Source organism: Clavispora lusitaniae (genome assembly GCF_014636115.1).
Source record: "Clavispora lusitaniae strain FDAARGOS_655 chromosome Unknown tig00000003_pilon, whole genome shotgun sequence".
In the NCBI taxonomy this organism is placed as follows: Eukaryota; Fungi; Ascomycota; class Pichiomycetes; order Serinales; family Metschnikowiaceae; genus Clavispora; species Clavispora lusitaniae.
In genome coordinates, this window is record NW_027093975.1 from 799,868 (window position 1) to 817,702 (window position 17,835).

Here is a 17,835-nt window from a genome sequence, read left to right on the forward strand (position 1 = left end):
GGATTTCCTAGTGATGTCTGACGAAACCTTAAATTTAGCGTATGACATTTGACACCGATTCAATAGCAATGCAAAAAGTATGGTGAAAGGCCATGACACCATAACCACTTTAACGTACCATTTTCACAAGTGGGTACACGAAAAATGGACTGGTTAAATTTGGAGGTGGAAATCCATAGTCTGGCCGTTATACCACGAAAATCAAGGAGCCGTGCCATGAGCCAAAGCTTAGATTGTATGCTCGGTGCCATTTATTTTGTGTACCTTTCTATTTGATCATGTCAACGAGTACAGTTATTGGTCAGGTACAGCTCGGAGAGCTAAAAGCATTGGTTCTTTTACCTTTGTTCAATCGTTGTATTTTTTGTACTTGCATGTTTAAAAGCATTCGGTGATTTTCCAAGATCTTATCGTGGCAGAATATCTGTTATTGCATCTCCTGACATTTATGTCCTCATATCAATGCAACAATCAGAAAGTTGGTCGTAAAATACTTTAATTCTGAGACGTTTGGAACACAAAGCAATCTATATCACTTGACTGTATTCCCCAACTTTTGTCTATATTTCCTCTCTTCATCAAGCTTTGGGGAGACTCCAAGATGAATTCCATACAGACCGAGAAGTTCATGCAATTCGTGAAACAGCAAATAGTACATATATTAAGCTTCTCAAATTGTTATCAAACAACTTGCTTGTGCAAGATTTGTAGTGGGCTTCGAACATGGCGATACAAATTACAGATACTTGCTGGCTCCGTTTGCATTTCGTAGTATTTCTCGTCTACCACCGCTGTCATCTTCTACTGTCTACTGCCTACTTTCTGAATTTCACAAGCCTCCCCGGCTAAACTTTCTTGAACAGATACAGCCACCATCGAGTCGGCTGGTGTCTTGCTGAGCTTTGCGTAACTAAGATTAGATGAGACACGTCAAAAAGGTAATCACGGCCCCGAAATAGGAAAAAGTGGCGGAGTGCACGCGAGGGAAATGGCTAGTTTACGGGAGCGGGGCACATGGTACCCGAAGCCGATCGTTTAGACCGAAAACGTATTCGGAGAAGTCAAAACAAAAAAACAATTGCAGTTACGACTCAGTTTTGGAGGGTGACAGATCTACTTTATTTATTTGGAGAGAGTTATGCAATCGAGAGAAGGTAGGATGCAAGTCGATAGAAACACGATCAACGGACGCAAGATTAGATGCATGTAAATTAGCCAAAAAGAAGAAAACAAAATTCAGCAGGAGACGATACGCGAGGGCCCAAAAGAGTAAAATCTGGCCATAGTGTCTTTTCCTGGAAGAACCGGAGCTAAAGGGGCGAGAACATAAATGAGGAAAAAAAAAAAAGAAAGGCCTCCGAAATTGCCGCGGCGCCGCGCCATTTGCAGGACGGCGCCATGCGGTCACCAATAGCAGTGCAGCATGTCCTGCCCCTATAACAAAGGTACAATGCTTAGTTCAGAATAAGCCTCCTTCTGAAGACAGTTGTGTTTGGCGAATTGCGTAGGGGCAGTGCTGGTGCACTTTTGGAATGCACATATTGGGAGCACCGATCCGTAAATGTATGTCAGCCAGAGGTCATAACGCGGAGAGGTTAGATGCACCGCGACGCATCAGTATCACAATGGGACATGCGCCCACAGAGAAGGATACACACAAGTGAAAAGCGCCGATAATGTAGCGGCCATGACAGCAGCTGGACGTAGCAAAAACGGAAAGGGAAAAGGAGAACCAAAAAAAAAAAAAAAAATAGATCCGATCGCGTAAACGCGAGAAGAACCTCTTCTGGCAAATATAGCACCAGCAGGTGAGAGGCACGATGCCAGATGTTGTTGTGTTTCCGGATGCGGCAGCGCGGCTATGCGCCTGTCAATCCCATAAATACACGCCCACCGCGAGAAACACAATTTTCTCGCCATTTTCCCAATGTTGTTCAAGTCTTTGCTTGCCTCGGCCCTTGTGGCGGGTGCTGTCGCCGACTTGCCTGCGATTGAAATCGTGGGCAACAAGTTTTTCTACTCCAACAACGGCCTGCAGTTTTTGATGCGGGGTGTGGCCTACCAGTCGGATTCGGCTAATGCCACCGCCGATGAAACTTTTGTTGATCCTTTGGGCAACCCAAAGACATGTAAGCGTGATATTCCTTACTTGCAAGAGTTGGAGACCAACGTGATCCGTGTCTACGCGTTGAACACTTCTCTTGACCACACCGAATGTATGAACGCTTTGTCCGACGCCGGAATCTACGTCATTGCCGACTTGTCCGAGCCAGACTTGTCGATCGACCGTCTGGACCCTAAGTGGGATGTCACTTTGCTCGAACGTTACACCTCTGTCGTTGACAAGTTCCACAACTACACCAATGTCTTGGGTTTCTTCGCCGGAAACGAAGTCACCAATGAGGTTTCCAACACTGATGCTTCTGCCTACGTCAAGGCTGCCGTCAGAGACACCAAGGCATACATCAAGGAGAAGGGCTACAGATCCATTCCTGTGGGTTATTCTGCCAACGATGACGTGGACATCCGTGTCGACTTGGCCGACTACTTTGCTTGCGGAAGCGAAGACGAAAGAGCAGACTTCTTCGGTATCAACATGTACGAATGGTGCGGTGCCCTGTCCTTCAAGGCTTCGGGCTACCTGAACATCACTGCGCAATACGAGCACTTGGGCATTCCTATCTTCTTTTCCGAGTACGGATGCAACAAGGTCACTCCACGTAAATTTACCGAGGTGCAAGCCATCTACTCCGAGGAAATGACCGACGTCTGGTCTGGTGGTATTGTGTACATGTACTTCGAGGAGAGCAACAACTACGGTTTGGTTTCCATCGATGACCTGGGCTCTGTTTCTACTTTGGCCGACTTCAACAACTTGAAGTCTGAACTCGCTTCCATCTCGCCTTCTCTTGCCTCTGCCAGCTCTGGTGTTTCTGCTACCGTCACCTCTTGCCCTAAGGTTGGTGACGTCTGGGCCGCTGCCACCGCTTTGCCTCCTACCCCAGACCAGGACATCTGTAACTGTATGGTGAAGGCTGCCGGCTGTGTTGTTGACGACTCGGTCGATGAAGACGACTACAGCGATCTTTTCGGTATTGTGTGTGGCCTTACTGACTGCTCGGGCATCAGCGGCAACGCCACTACTGGAAAGTATGGTGCCTACTCTGGCTGCGACTCCAAGGCCCAATTGAACTTTGCCCTCAACTTGTACTACGAGTCCAACGGAAAGGATTCGTCTGCTTGTGACTTCTCTGGCCTGGCCCTGACCCAGAAGCCAGCCACTGCTTCGAGCTGTTCCGCTTACCTTTCCTCTGCCGGAGTGTCTGGTTTGGGTTCTCTTAGCGGTGACATTGCTGCTGCTTCTGCTCACACCACTGAAGCTGCTGCTTCCGGCTCCGCTGCTGCTTCTGGTTCCGGATCTGGCGCTGCTTCCGGCTCTGCTTCTACTTCCGGCTCGTCCAACTCCACCTCCTCTTCTTCCAAGAAGAGTGGTGCTGCTTCGACCAACTCCGCTTGGACCTCTGTGTTTGGCGCTATGGTTCTTGCTGTGGGCTTCCTTTTCGCTTAGGTGTGTTCTACTGTGTAATCTCTAGTGCACGTTGAAATTATTCTTGATGCATTCTTTGCGTAAGACTTTCCTAGGAAAGTTGTGTAAAATACTTCTCAGGCTTTCCCGATCCATCTCTCATTTCATAGCAAGGCTACTATGTTGTTCTGTTCCCTTCAATCTCGCCTTTCCTCTTCTCCTTCCAGTAAGAAACCAATCTGCCTTTTTTTGTCACTCTTGACTGCACGCCAAGACGGTTTTGAGATGTGACAATCATGCGCCTGTTAGGAACTCTGTGCTTCTGCTTTCGTAGTTTTCGTATCTTGATGTCAATGCATGCGAGTGTATTTATTGTCTTGGCTTGAATTTAAGGTAAGCTAACTGTTATAAATCTGGCGGCAACTCTATGCCAACCATATATTAATTTGAAGGAATCATCGTGCCAATTCATCCAATGGTGTGAAGGGTAAGTTCAAATAAATAAAATGACACATTGGATGGTATTTAGGTGTATTATTTGTTGAAAGTTGCTTTCCCAAGTCTTAGTTGTCAGGTTGCTACACTTTTTGTTATTCAAGCTTGTTCTTCGTGACTTCACTTTCTATCCCGAGAAAGGATTTTCTTCACCGTCATGAAAATTTTATCCATTGAAGTAACGCCTTCTCATAATCATACATGGGTATATTCATAAAAAGGATGCCGTAATGAGTATAATCTATATGCTATCATGACTTTTGTTCCATCTAAATGGTGTTGTTTAGCCCCTGCTGTTATCCATGACCATTTTCCGTATTTCCCAGAAATACTCGGAGTCGAAGTGCCGTTCTTTATCTATTCGGTATTGTTCATGATGACCAAACCAATTCTGAGTTTTCTTTCGTATTTTCTGCTCTTCTTTTTCAAATCTGCTTAGAAGCCTGTTGCTAAGCTGAAATTCTTCTCCTGCGCTTGATTGACTAGAACTACGGTCACTAGATACCGTCAGTGTAGTTCTTTGAGTAAATGCACTCACACCACGCTCAACTGGGTACTTCTGGTACCGTGGAATATCATTGGGTTCTAGGTCAGACATTTCGTCAAAAACATCTAGGTTTTCTTCTGCTACTGGATCTAAATTGACCCAGCGCATGTTTTCAGAATCGTACAACATATTTCCTGAAATCTTCGCATTGTTGCTGGAAAACTCTTTCAGCGTGATCAAAGCCGGTTGCTTCTTCGCTTTAAGGGTATCATTTTGTTCTTCGAATCGTAGCAAGTCGTGATCATTTCCTTCCCACCTTCTATTAACTGCATTGAATCGCATCTTATCGTTACCATTCACTATGGGCGCAGCTGTTCGGTCATTCAAAAATTTTAGTAGACCCACACCCTTCTTTGAGGCCCGTTGTTTCCTGGCTGCTCTTCGTGGGCTTGAATTGAGCTGCTTCTGCTTTTCTGTGATTTCCATATACTTTTCTAAAAGTTGTTGTTTCTTCCTTTCCATATCAATATTAAGCCGATCGTCGTTACTTAACTTTCTGTCTGCCTCCTTCGAGTGACGGAAAGACGGCATGCGATCCAATTTTCTGATAATCTTATTACTGTTGTTGAACAAAGGATGTTCATCTTTTAGCTGCGCTGGTAGGTCCATAGTTGACCTGAACTTAGTAGGAGCAGACGGTTTCAAGGATTTAGGGAATGCAGGCATTGATATTTTCAGGGATAAGGTAGCGATATTGGGCTGAGACTGAAATTGTTTCAACTTTGTTGCCTCTAGTCGCATGGGCACATTGAGATCAAACCCATCCTCAAAAGACTCATTGTCGTCTCGTGTGTATTCATAATTCACAGTTCGCTCATTTTCAAGCGGATCCTCATCCAAATTTGAGATGACAGGATAACGCTTGAGATCTTTCAAACGGAGGGTGTTCACCTCTTCGCCATGTCTGTGGTGGTATTTTTCAAATAGCTCCTTGTCTTCCAAGTCTGCTTGTTTTTTAAGCTGCAGTTTCTTCTCGGTTAAAATCTGACTTGCACGGCTAATGTTGGCATTGTTCTGCTTCTTTCCGCCGCTGCTGTAGATCCCGCTCTCCTCTTTACCAAAAATATCATCAATGTCTTCAAAATCCTCCTCATTCATTTCAGTGATATCTGTATCTGTTCCTTCGCTGTAGTCACTGAGGGAACGTCTTCTTACTGGAGACGCCGAAGAGAATGTTTTGGGCAGAAAGCGATTATCCTTTTGAAGAGGCGTATGTCGAAGTTGATTGAGGCGAATGTTCTCTGGGTTCAATTGACCCTCGAAGTCTTCGTCAAACAAAAAATCCTCATCATCCGGCGCGCCCGTGTCCATCTTAAAGCCTGGAGAAATCGACGGGCGAATGGCTTTCCTCTTCACAGGCGAGGATGTCGCAACCACGTCGTCGATTCCTGAAATCCGTAGTGTTTTGAAATCATTCGCAATATTCCCGTCTAGACCGTCAAGGTCATCTAGTATATCGTCGGCGTCGGGCCCGGCCTTCTCGCCCCATTTTCGTAATTTCTCGTTCTTATTTCGAATCGTGCTGGATTTAGGATCCAGCTCCATGTTGAATAGCTGACACTGTGGATACATGACAGATTGAGCCATATACACACAACAAATGCGCACCCGTACATCACGCATTCAAGTTGCACCCACCATTCCACTATTGAACAGTCCTCAACGCAAATACGCCTGGTGTGGAAGCAAGAAAAGCTGGTCCCGTATCATTGTTATTTTGGTGGTTGGGCTGGAACATAGGCTTGAAAACTTGTGGTGCCCTCTGCCCAATTTTGAAATTGCGGAGAAATATTGCCGGAACAACCACCATGGCACACGAACACAGCACAACTGTCAAATACAATAAGGAGTAGAGAACGGATTGTCTTCTTCTTCTTTTCCTCTGCCGCTTAGAGTAGATAGGGCCATGTACAATTCTGCTCGGTTTCAACCAAAAAAGAATATAGGTGTGCGCCTTATCCACAAGAGGAACAAGAGCTACAGGAAATATGGCCGTGAATAAGAAATGGCCCAATACAAAATCGTAGCCAAACAGAGTTAGATCACAGGTTTTGACCAAAATTTCCCTGAAAGGTTGGGAGAGCACAGCCCATCCAAATCTTTTGATGTTCCAGTTGCCGGACCACCACGCCAAATTCGACTGGTGGTCTTGGTACTCTTTGGATAGTAAGGCATTGTACGTCAAGGTTTTGAGAAAGGTGTGGATTTTCATGATGCAAATCATGGCACAAAGGGACCTTGGGACGTTCCAGTCATGTAACAAGAGAGTAACGTTGACGCAGATTATTAATCCTAAAAAGCCCCAAGTGTAAGACATTCCAGCAAACAAAGAAGGGCTGCTCTTAAAACATAAAGTGAGCAAGTTCCCTGCAACAACCAGCACAGGAAAAAGAATCAAAAGCATTATGAGATTCAAAATTATTGGTAGCAAGGCCAAGAACGCGATTCTTGTTATAGGATCAACTGACACTGGCTCTTGAACTCCTGATTGTGCTGTTATGTATAAATAAGGAAGCAAAAATAACAAGGCTTGAAACAACAAAGTTCCAACCTCTCCCAACTTGTTTGCCAGCAGTGAGCTGGATTCCAGAAGAGCGATTGTAGAATCTGAGGTTGCTCTCTTGTTCAGTTTGAACCCGGTATACTTCGCCCGTTGATGTTTTTTGAAGGCAACCCACGTATCGTCAGAGGAGCTGTGGTTCCCACCAAAAAGCCACCCCAAGAAAAATCCATAATCAAGTATATATTCTTGAAGACAGAAGTTATGTGGATTGAAGATGAAAGGAGAAAAGCACAATGCAAAAGAAGTCAAGTAGAACCAAAAAAGAGCCGGTCTCCACATAGTCAAAGTAGCAAAAATTGTCACCAACAACCCAAATCCGCCAGCATAGATAGATACATCTGCATATTTGGAGTACAACTCATGGAATTTTACTCTTTCTGTGGCAAATCCTCTTCCCGTAGCAACGTATTTTGCTCCGCCAAACCTCAAGTTTTCTGTGAATGACTTTGCATACACTTTGCAAACAAGAACCTCAAACAAAGGCGCCAAGGAGAAAAAATGGTGGGTTACTCTTTTCAATGTATTTAGCACACCTTTTTCGGTTATTTCCTGGACGGTGATGGGAAGGAAAGAAATAGTGAAACAAATGAACATAGAAAGAACAAATCTGTTCATCCACTCGAGAACAGGCACAAGATTACGGCATCCGTATGGAAAATTAGCTTCTACAGTCGATGAAGCAGTTTCCGTGATGCATAATATTGACTCGTACCTCAAGGACCCCAAGAAGACCAATATCACTAGGAAAAGACTTACTGAAAGAATAATAAAGACATTGTTCAAGTGGAAGCCAGCATGAGCGTAGTAAAATGACAAAAATCTGTCAACATGGAGTCTTGTACCCATGTAAAACACTTCTCTGGAAAGTGTTTGTTCCCCCATTCCAGCTCCTATTTTTGTGTTGAAATTGAGGATCGTAGCAAATCCCAAATCTCTTCCTTTTCCACATTGATAGTAATCACAATGTTTTACGATCCCTCCTCTGCCTACTGCATTCATCCCAGCATAAATATCCTCATTCAAGTGCAAGCCTTTCTGGGCCTTAGAAATTCCGCCTCTAGAGAACATGAAAATAGAGTTGATGAAGTCCGGGTGGCCATAGTGAAGTTTAGCATTGACTTTGGACAATGTTCTGGCAAATAATGTCCCGAATGTCTGCTCTTTTCCAGCACTGACATCTCCTAGCACTCCAATATTTTCAGAGAAAATGTATTCCCTAGCACCAACCATGGCGATTCTTGGCTTTTGTGTTACATGGCTCATTCCAGGAACATATTCGAAAGTAGGATCCAAGTCTAGCTCTTCAAATTCAGCTAAAACAGACTTTATCTTTAAACATTCCTCAATGTAATTATCCTGGTTAGAATCAATCGCTTGAATGTACTCCCCTCTGTGAAAAATGATGGAATGATTTTGATTGTCGGACTTCCCGTCCCCTAGCTTTGGATCTCCAGAAAGTTTAATCCTAAATCTTATATCTTCGCTTTCTTCTGCTCTTTCATTCGTAGAATTCAACAATACAGAGTAGTAACATGTACCTGTTTCTGTCTCTTCTGTTTCAATGTAAGAAATATGCAAGTTAGGAAAACATTCGGCCGTGAGTTGTGTAGCCACTAAATCTTCATTCTTTAAATGTTGATATCTTTGCATGGAGATAAGTAATCGAAACTTCCTCCTCGAGAACGCATCTAACTCATCTTCAAGGTCAGCTGGCTCTATAAGGAATTCCCTTTCAAGATTGTAATTTTCCAGATAGTATAATATCTTGAGTGCTTTTTCGTAGTTGCTGAAGCCGGAGATAGTCCTAAAAAGGGTTTGGTACCTTAAAGATGCCCAAATCCTGGTTCTTATAGTAGATTCTGGCTGTGAGTTTTTGAAACCAATTGAGTCGAAAGGTATGTCTTCATATTTTTGCATATTTTGCCATTTTGTATAACGAGATTCCGAGCATTCAGCCTGTTCATCTGGTGCCAAAGTCCAAGACGTATCTGTTCCTAGACTCGACAAGGAGTTTACATGTTTGGATAACTTTGTGTCTTTCACAAAGGCCCGCCATTCTGAAGGATGTAGTTTTTTCAAATATTCCAAGAGTGAAATCTTTGACTTTTCATTCTCTTTGAGAAGTTCCTTTATTTCAAGAATAATTTTCTCTGAGTAATGAGGTGCAAACACTGTAAACGATGGAAGACCTTCGATTGGGATTGGAGCCTGTAACAGACTGGATAGGGACCGGGCAAAAAACGAAATCCTCCTGGAAGCTTCAGCATTGGATGCAAAAAAGTCTGACAATTTCTCAGAAGCCGAGTCTTCTTGAAAGTTGAAAAAAATGGGCTCCCGGAAGCCTCCTATGGTTAACTTATCATCGTCTGTTTCCTTTTGGTATATTAATTTGTTCACCTGCTCGACAGAGAGTAAGTGTTCTTTGTAAAATGAAATGACAATGCAGTTCCATATTTTAGTGATGGCAAAATCACCATCCTTTTCGTTGAGACTGAAGACTATCTTGGAAATTATCCTCTCCGGTAGTTTACTGAATCTGTTTTTCCAAGGTTTAAAAATGGAAGTTCCAGCTGAGTATGCTATAATTGTTGAGAAAATACAATTGCAAATGATATACCACAAGTAAGTGTCGAGGAAAAATAGCAAAAAATTGGTTAACAAGAGTAATCCAGCGCATATCTTAGCGAAATTTTGACAGATCAACTTTTTTAGCCAAATATCTCCAGCACAACGAGAGGTATCCATGGTGAGAAGAATATTCAAAGGATCCTTGAGTGAGAGAGTAAGAAAAAAATAAGACTCAAGAAACTTAGACGTGAAAACGGTTAACCAGAGCAAGAGTGAGTATAGGGCACTTTTCGAAGTCATTTTCGCAAAGCTTGAAGTGAATATGGTGGTTTTGATAGTATTGGGATCTGCTTTTCTCTTGATGAAAGAGAAGAGCTTGTCTGCTGGGGTAGCACTAAGATATGCAGTGGTGAGTAAAGAAAATCCCAACTGGCAGCCTCCGATCGCACATCCCATAGGTGAGTAGACATTCCAGCCTTTGAAAATGAGGATGTAGACGGAGGGAGCTGTAAGAGCCAATAAAAGAAACACCTGTAGGGTAAATCTGGCTAAAAGTGGCTGACATCCTAGAGAAGAGCGAGGCACATAAAGCCATTCGCCTATAGTTGCAAGTATAGATACCATGCAAGAAACTGATCCTCCTAGAGCTACTACTGTAAGCTGTACCTGCGGAGCACTTTTGGTATTCAATGCATGGTAGTAATTTCTTGTGTAAAGGGCCGGAGTGTTTATGGCAAAGTAGTACCAAAATGCAGAGAGGTGGATGACCCATATTCTATTGAAATTTACAATGACATGGCCCCATGAACGAGTTTCAAGATACGTTTTCTGGAACACGGTCTTCCACTGGACATTCCGAAGCTCCTTGTATCGGTGTTCTTTCTGGATGGAGTGCAACGTTTTGTCATTTGCAATACGCAACTTTTCGAGGTTTGATGGGTACCAAAAGAACAGATTGACATCGTCGTAGCCAATAATTTGGGCATGGTCAAGTCCACGTTTACAGCAGAGCTTACCATCTTTCAAATCAAACTGCTGGTCTCGAATGTAGAGGTAAATCGGTGTAACGATGTCGTTGAGAAACAGAAATTCTGGCGCCGCAGGTTTCTCCTCTTGACAAAAAAGATAATCGCTGGCACATTTGTATATGAAGAAAATGCATTCGGGCATAAAACGCAAGTTATTCGCTTCTCCCCATATGAGCAAGTATAGCACCAATTGCTCGAGCAATTCTTCTTCAGAGTATTTGCTCATTTGCAATCGCCAAGCATAGTCCATGCCCCAAAAGGAACTGCGGTCATTTTCAAACTCGGGCAGGTTCGGAATAACTCCCGAAGCAAACCGGGACCACTGGTTCCATTTTCTTTTTATGTCTTTTGCGTCAGAATATTGGCGATCCAAATCGTAATAGGCGGCAAAATACCATTTTTTGTAGCTGGAGGAATCTCCCCCCAAATAATCGGCATGGACAGATATCAAAGCAGAAGTACACAGCATGCGGCTTGCTCGAGAGTCTAATAGGGCCATGAGATATTCAAACATATTAGCAGAGCTGTCGGCTTGAAATCCAAAAACGAGAGCTGTGCGGTCGAAAATGCTACGAATGGTTTCTATTTCGACGGAAGCACCATTGTCGGAGCACCAAGCTGGGTAAAGAGGATTATCATGAAGACTTTCTGTTTCGATTTTTGGATTTACAGACTCAAAGTTGTTTTGTAGCATTTGCGTCACAAAGAGATTGCAAAAAGAAAATGTGTGTCTGTTGAGAACAGGAAAAATAATGCCTTCAGCCAGATTCGAACTGACGATCTCCTCATTACTAGTGAGGTGCCTTACCAACTTGGCCATAAAGGCTTCTGATGTTTGCTTTTAGTGTGTGGTTGTTCATACTTTTTGTATTTTCTCTTTTATCTTGTGTTGGCGTATTGTGCTTTGAACAGTTTGGTAGATACTTTAGCCAACAGCTGGCTGGGTTCCATTCAACCTTAGTAGTGCAGAGAAGCATTTCGATTACTCGTCTCTCTATATAGCTCTGGCAAGTTCAGTTTTTTCGATTGAGTTGGGGCAAAAGAAACTCAAGGAAGCAAATCAGTTTTCCAGATTCTGATGTTGTGTTTGTTCATTTAGATATGAGGTATCGTTTGCATTTTCAACTGTCGCACAATATATAAGGAATAGTGTTTGGTAATGGTAATTGGCTTGCATCATGATGAACTGGAATGGAACTTCAAGAACAAATAACATTTTCACTTTTTGCTGTCTTTACAAGCTTCCATTTACAACGGGTAAACTTCAGCAAACATTGGTCTGATGTGCCTCTCCAATTGTGACTTTCGTCAAAGAAGATCTGCTCCAAGAGTTTCCAGCTAAGTACATGGGTCTCTTGCCCTTAACTTCTGCTAGTAAATGGAATAAAGAGCAGTTTGAGTCGATATTCATGTGACCCCATTTTACCTGCTCATATTAATGCTTCAGTTTTTAACGTATATCAAATGGCTCTGTGGCCGAGCGGTCTAAGGCGGCAGACTCAAGTTCTGTTATCGTAAGATGCGCGTGTTCGAATCACGCCGGAGTCATTTTTTTTTCTTTTCTTAAACGCTATTTTCCTGTACACAGCGTTCGAGAGTCCCGAAGTCACACAAAAGCATAGTGTCACAAAAGTGTAACCTTGTGCAATTCGCAGCCATTCCAACACCAAGACTCGGCTCAAGAATCCGCTCGCATCTTCGCAGAAAATCCCGTTTGCCAGAACTAACGTCTACTGTCGATTGTTCTTACCATTGTTCAGCGTCTGGTTTGTCTGGTTTGCTGCTTCGTCTCACTTTTTGGTCAGTCTTTGGACTTAATTAGTCTTGGGTACTTGTCGTTCCATTGGATCTACTTCCACCTTGGTTGATGGATTTTAATTTCAGCAACTCACTTCTGCTCTGTTGATTTCTCATGTCGCTTTCGCACCAAAATGTGGATGAGGTGATGGAGTTGGGCGCGCCGTACTTTCTGAAGGCCGCGGCGCTCGACCTGGAAGAGCTCGACCGCGGGTATCTTCAGCCGCTCGATATGGATGCGGTGGTGGGGCACAGTTATGTGGCGTCGCCCCAGGGCTTAGGGCAAGGAGGCGAACCGAGGTACGGCGTGGGAGTCGGGCCCAGCCTGGCTGCAGTGCCGGAGAATTATGATCTGGCTCTGGCTCTGATTCTGGCTCTGGCTCTGATTCTGGCTCTGACTCTGGCTCTGGTTCTGGCTCTGGTTCTGGCTCTGGTTCTGGATCTCAATCTGGCTCTGACCCTGGCTCTGACCCTCCCAACCCTACAGGTTCCCAACCTGGCGATTCTTCCCAACCTGGCGATTCTTCCCAGTCTGACGTCGCCGTCTTTCGGGCCTCACCTGTACAGTCTGTCGCCCGGGGCGCGCAGCTTGTCGCCCCGATCGCGCGTGGCGCCGCGCTCCAAGAACCTTTTCCGCGTCGGCCCGCCCTTTGGCGCCACCATCCAGGCGAGCCCGCTCTTTTCCAACAGTGATAACACGCAAATCACCCCGCGCCTCAGCGCACGGCTCGACCGCGGCTTCGAGCGCGGCGAAGCAGGCAACTGGATCGGCTACAAGCGCAACTACTTGACGTTGGTGCTGGCCTTCGAAGTGCCTGGCTGCGACTTGGACTCTTTTCTTGCCCAGACATACTATGTGGTGAAGGGCGCGCGCCGCATGCCCGTGCGCTACTTCGCCCTAGGCGTGAGCGCGCGCTGCTCCGACGCCAGCTGCGCCGTGAGCTTGGTGCAGCATACGCCCAAGCGCGACAAGGGCCCGCAGTACGCGGTGCCCATTTATGCGGCGGTGCCGGGCACGTTGCCCGACCACAAGACAGTGACGCTAGCTTGCAACAAGCGCAACCGGGCCAAGGTCGATGCGTTGGACCGGGTGTTTCGGTATCGGCGGGCGACCGGTTCCACCACTACGGAAGACCCAATGCACCCACAAGACTTGTACTCGGAAAGTTCCGTCTCGGGAAATTCTATCTCGGGAAATTCTGTGGGATCTGTCTCTGGAAATTCTATCTCTGAATCTGTCTCTGACTCTGTCTCTGGATCTGTCTCTGGAAATTCTGATCCACCCGCTTTGCGCCACTATCCGCCCGACGTGGTGCGTGTTGCTCGCTTCGAGCGAATCCAGTTTTCGGCCTCGCTTCGTGTCAAATCGACGCCCGTGCCCCAAAAGTACTACACGTTGACCGTGAAACTTTTGGCTGTGGTGGCCGATGCAAACCCGGTTGTTGTCGCTTCGGTGGAGCTGGATCCTTTGCTAGTCCGCGGCCGTTCGCCTTCAAGCTACGCCCGCGAGAAGACATCGGGCTTCCGCGGCTAATCTCCAAGTCATATACCAAATGATTTCGATGTGAGGATGTGTGTCAGTGCAATGCGTCCCTTTGTTTCTCCAAGTTGACTTTGCTACAGTTTCTATCACACTGGTAGTCACCATCATCGTTTCAATTTTCATACTTTCGTCATTCTTTCGAATTACTCTCTAACCTCAGCTTTTTGTGCAATAATCAAAGGTCTGTCATTAATAATCCCTTCACTTCGGTGTGTTACTCACATGGACTTGCCAATGGACAATCCATACGTGAGGCTGCTATATTCTCTAATTGACGGTCATTCAAACTTCGAAATTACAATATACCATCACTTGGTACTACCCGCCTCTAATAATCTCTAATGATGTATTCTTCTCTTTTTAAGTTCAACTTTGATAAGCGTGAGGAAGAGAGCGCAGTAATCAAATCTTCTGTCCCATAGAAACTAGTCCAATGAACATCGAAGTCTAAGTTCTATCTGAAGTACATTGTCGTGCCAAATTTTCCAAGCCTCTGCAATAATTACAATTGCAAATTCATGACACGCAAGTGGCCACTGATGCTTTAGTTAGATCATAATTTCTATTGCAAATTCATGAAACGCAAGTGGCCACTGATACCTTAGTACCTTGAGCATAATCTCAACATGTCTCTTGTTCTGACTACACAATTGACTCGTCCACTTGGACTACTCTTGGGCCCTCTCTGGCCCCACTAAAGTCGCATGCCGCCTCCGGTCTTATCCGATCAATTGCCCGAGTGACAGATGCTCCTATTCCCAAACCGCAGCTTCCGTATGCGCAAAATGCGAACGGCGATAGGTCCTTCAGATAGTCCAGATAGTCCTTCAGATAGCTTCGCCCAGATATCCCCACAAAACACAAGACAAAACAAAGCTCCGGACCGGACCCGCCACCAAAAGACGCCCGGATCCATCCTTAAGTCCATTCGAAGAATCCAATAACATCATCCAAAAATCGCATCCAAAAGTCCCATCCCACCCAGCCACCTCGCGCCATCTCGCCCACACGAACCGTCCTGCGCCTAACGCAGGCCCCGCAAATCGCGAAGCACCAAAAGTCATTGGAAGTTCGAGCCACTATCACCATTTTTAGGCGAGCGCAGACGTCGAGCATTAACCATCTAGCATCATGTCGCTGGACTTTCTCCCGCCGGACGAAATCAAAACGATCGACAAACACTCGGCCGAGTACGTGTTGCGCTCGGGCCTTGCTGGCGGCATCTCGGGGTCTGCGGCGAAAACACTCATAGCGCCGTTGGACCGGATCAAGATCTTGTTCCAGACGTCCAACCCTGAGTTTCTCGAGTTCCGCGGCTCGCTCTTCGGGCTCGGCCGTGCCGCCCGCAAGATCGTGGCGTCCGACGGCTTTTTGGGCCTTTTCCAGGGCCACCTGGTGACGCTTTTGCGCATTTTCCCCTACGCGGCCATCAAGTTTGTCGCCTACGAGCAGATCCGCAGCATTCTCATCCCCAACGACATCCACGAGACCGCCGCACGCCGTTTCATGGCCGGCTCGCTCTCCGGCCTTGCGTCGGTGTTTTTCACCTACCCGCTCGACTTGGTGCGCGTGCGGCTTGCCTTCGAGACCCGCGCCTTGGCCCACGCCGCGCGCCACCCGCACCATGCGGATTTTGTCGCCCACCACCGCGGGCGCATCTGGGCCATTGTGCGCCTGGTGTACGCAGAACACCCGCCGCTGCGCGACCTGGACCCGCGCTGGCTCAAGTTCATGCGCAAGACGGTGCCGGCGGCGTTGGTGCCGCTCTCCAACTTCTACCGTGGCTTTGGCCCCACCATCCTCGGCATGGTGCCCTATGCCGGTGTTTCCTTCTACACCCACGACTTGATCCATGACATTTTCCGCCTGCGCATGTTGGCGCCGTACTTTGTCACCGAGCGGGCGCCCGGCTCCACGCGCGTGGTCAAGAAACTGCGCGCGGGCGAAAACGTCAGCTCGCGCGACTCGCGGGCGCCGCTCCGCGCCCATGCCCAGTTGGTGGCGGGCGGCTTGGCGGGCATGTTTTCGCAAACGCTGGCGTATCCGTTCGAGGTGATCCGCCGCCGAATGCAGGTGGGCGGCGCCGTGGACCAGGGCGGCTTTTTGCTGTTCCGGTCCACCGTGCGCTTGATTTTCGCCGAGAGCGGCGTGCGTGGCTTTTTTGTGGGCTTGACCATCGGCTACATCAAAGTGATTCCCATGGTGGCGTGTTCCTTCTACGTGTACGAGCGCAGCAAGACGCTACTCGGCATATGAGTGGCGACACGACGTCGGCATGGAGACACGACGCTTGGCATGGTTGGAGCTGCGTGTCGCTGAAACGGCGTCTTAGGCATGCCTTGAATTCGACGAGTCGATCAACATGAAGTCTCATCCGCTTGCCTCATGAATCTCATCCGCCTGCCTCATGAATCTCATCCGCTTGCCTCATGAATCTCATCCGCCTGTCTCATGAATCTCATCCGCCTGCTTATTCTACAAATTTACCGAATTTCTCGCATTGTTATGTACATGAGTTGGTCAGAAAAACCAGAACCACTTGTTTTTCTTGGTGGGCCGCGTGCCAAACCGGCCGCCTGTTGCACTGGCAGTCACACGGTCTTTGGCAATGGCGGCAGTGGCCGAGAGCCCGTCGGTTCCGATCTTGAACCCCCACCCCCGGAGCATCTTGACGATGGAAGGCGTGAGGGCCGCGGTCAAGGGAACACGCACGAAAATGAACACAGACTTGTGGATTCCGTACGCAATGACAAACTCCGTCCACGAAAACCACGAAAACATTCCTTCAGGCTCGGGCTGTTTTGGTTCCGACTCCTCTTCGATCTTGTTGATCTCTTGCATCCGCTCCAACTCGGCGTCGCTCTTGCCAAAACCAAAATACTGCTTGACTTTGTTTTCGTATAACTCGATCTTCTCCTTGCCCATGCTGTGCACAGCAAAGTAACAGATGGGCAAGTCTAGCATACTGAGGAACAAGTACACCCCAAGGGCAGAGTACCCGTACTCTTTCATTAACGCTTTGATACCTGTTGGTTTCCGCGTGGAGTTGAGACGCACCTGGCCAAAGGCACGTGGTTTCAACGCCGCAAGCATTGTCTGGCCTGCTTTAGGTTGCAATTGCGGCCGCAAGGAGGCTGCAAGTCGAAACATGGTGGAGAAGAGTGGAGGCGAAAAGTCTCATGTGGATCTTGCGATATTGAAACTGCGTACAGGACGCAGCGGGCCAAACGGAGATACCATACCTTGATTCTAGAATGCCGGTCGGAGAATGCTGCGATTGGCCAAAAATTGAAAACTGGGAACATGAAGTCAAGAGCAAGGAAATTGAACATGGCAATGATTGTCAACGTGGACGATGGAAACTGCTTGGAGTTGACCACTACATGTATCGCTAGACCCCTTTATGCAGGTGCTTCCTACTAGAGCCAATGTGGTTCCCAATGTGGAGCTACTTACATGGAAGATATCCTGTGCTTAGAAACTTATTTATTCAACATGGCATGTAGCCAATAAACATCAAAACTTAGCACGGTGACGTATGTGAGTTTGTGTAATTAGTCTCTTCTAGTGAATTGTTCCTTTCTTTGTTAGTTGTACGTATTTATATGTCTGGAGTGTCACACAGTCAAGGTATCGTTCTTGAGATGAAGATGAATGTATCATATTATTTATACTTTGTGTTTGTGTTTTTTGAAGTATATTGGAGTATTTTGTAGATATGAGATTGGGCTCAAAATAAATGCGAATAATGAAGTACCACCAACTAAG

General features: G+C 46.4%; 6 protein-coding genes and 2 non-coding genes across 8 annotated transcripts; 4 read left to right on the top strand and 4 right to left on the bottom strand. All coding sequences in view use genetic code 12, as the record gives it.

Annotated features, from left to right (window-relative positions):
• Window positions 1-1,927: 1,927 nt before the first annotated feature.
• PHR2 (1,3-beta-glucanosyltransferase) lies at window positions 1,928-3,568 on the top strand (the record flags this gene model as incomplete). Its single annotated transcript, XM_002619194.2, has 1 exon — window positions 1,928-3,568. The coding sequence occupies one exon, from the start codon at window positions 1,928-1,930 to the stop codon at window positions 3,566-3,568; it is 1,641 nt and encodes a 546-aa protein (XP_002619240.2).
• Window positions 3,569-4,304: 736 nt separating this feature from the next.
• On the bottom strand, window positions 4,305-6,113 carry BFA1 (Bfa1p; the record flags this gene model as incomplete). The annotated part of the gene is made up of 1 exon (XM_002619195.2): window positions 4,305-6,113. One exon carries the CDS (start codon window positions 6,111-6,113, stop codon window positions 4,305-4,307), a length of 1,809 nt encoding a protein of 602 aa, XP_002619241.2.
• A 100-nt stretch (window positions 6,114-6,213) lies between these two features.
• FOB63_000391 (1,3-beta-glucan synthase component family protein) lies at window positions 6,214-11,421 on the bottom strand (the record flags this gene model as incomplete). Its single annotated transcript, XM_002619198.2, has 1 exon — window positions 6,214-11,421. One exon carries the CDS (start codon window positions 11,419-11,421, stop codon window positions 6,214-6,216), a length of 5,208 nt encoding a protein of 1,735 aa, XP_002619244.2.
• A 59-nt stretch (window positions 11,422-11,480) lies between these two features.
• FOB63_005518 lies at window positions 11,481-11,553 on the bottom strand. Its single transcript has one exon. It is a non-coding gene; the product is annotated as a tRNA-Thr (tRNA).
• A 640-nt stretch (window positions 11,554-12,193) lies between these two features.
• Window positions 12,194-12,275, top strand: FOB63_005491. Its single transcript has one exon. It is a non-coding gene; the product is annotated as a tRNA-Leu (tRNA).
• Window positions 12,276-12,639: 364 nt separating this feature from the next.
• Window positions 12,640-14,058, top strand: NDT80 (transcription factor; the record flags this gene model as incomplete). Its single annotated transcript, XM_002619199.2, has 1 exon — window positions 12,640-14,058. One exon carries the CDS (start codon window positions 12,640-12,642, stop codon window positions 14,056-14,058), a length of 1,419 nt encoding a protein of 472 aa, XP_002619245.2.
• Window positions 14,059-15,198: 1,140 nt separating this feature from the next.
• LEU5 (coenzyme A transporter) lies at window positions 15,199-16,323 on the top strand (the record flags this gene model as incomplete). The annotated part of the gene is made up of 1 exon (XM_002619200.2): window positions 15,199-16,323. The coding sequence occupies one exon, from the start codon at window positions 15,199-15,201 to the stop codon at window positions 16,321-16,323; it is 1,125 nt and encodes a 374-aa protein (XP_002619246.1).
• Window positions 16,324-16,587: 264 nt separating this feature from the next.
• On the bottom strand, window positions 16,588-17,217 carry NAT2 (Nat2p; the record flags this gene model as incomplete). The annotated part of the gene is made up of 1 exon (XM_002619202.1): window positions 16,588-17,217. The coding sequence occupies one exon, from the start codon at window positions 17,215-17,217 to the stop codon at window positions 16,588-16,590; it is 630 nt and encodes a 209-aa protein (XP_002619248.1).
• Window positions 17,218-17,835: the final 618 nt, after the last annotated feature.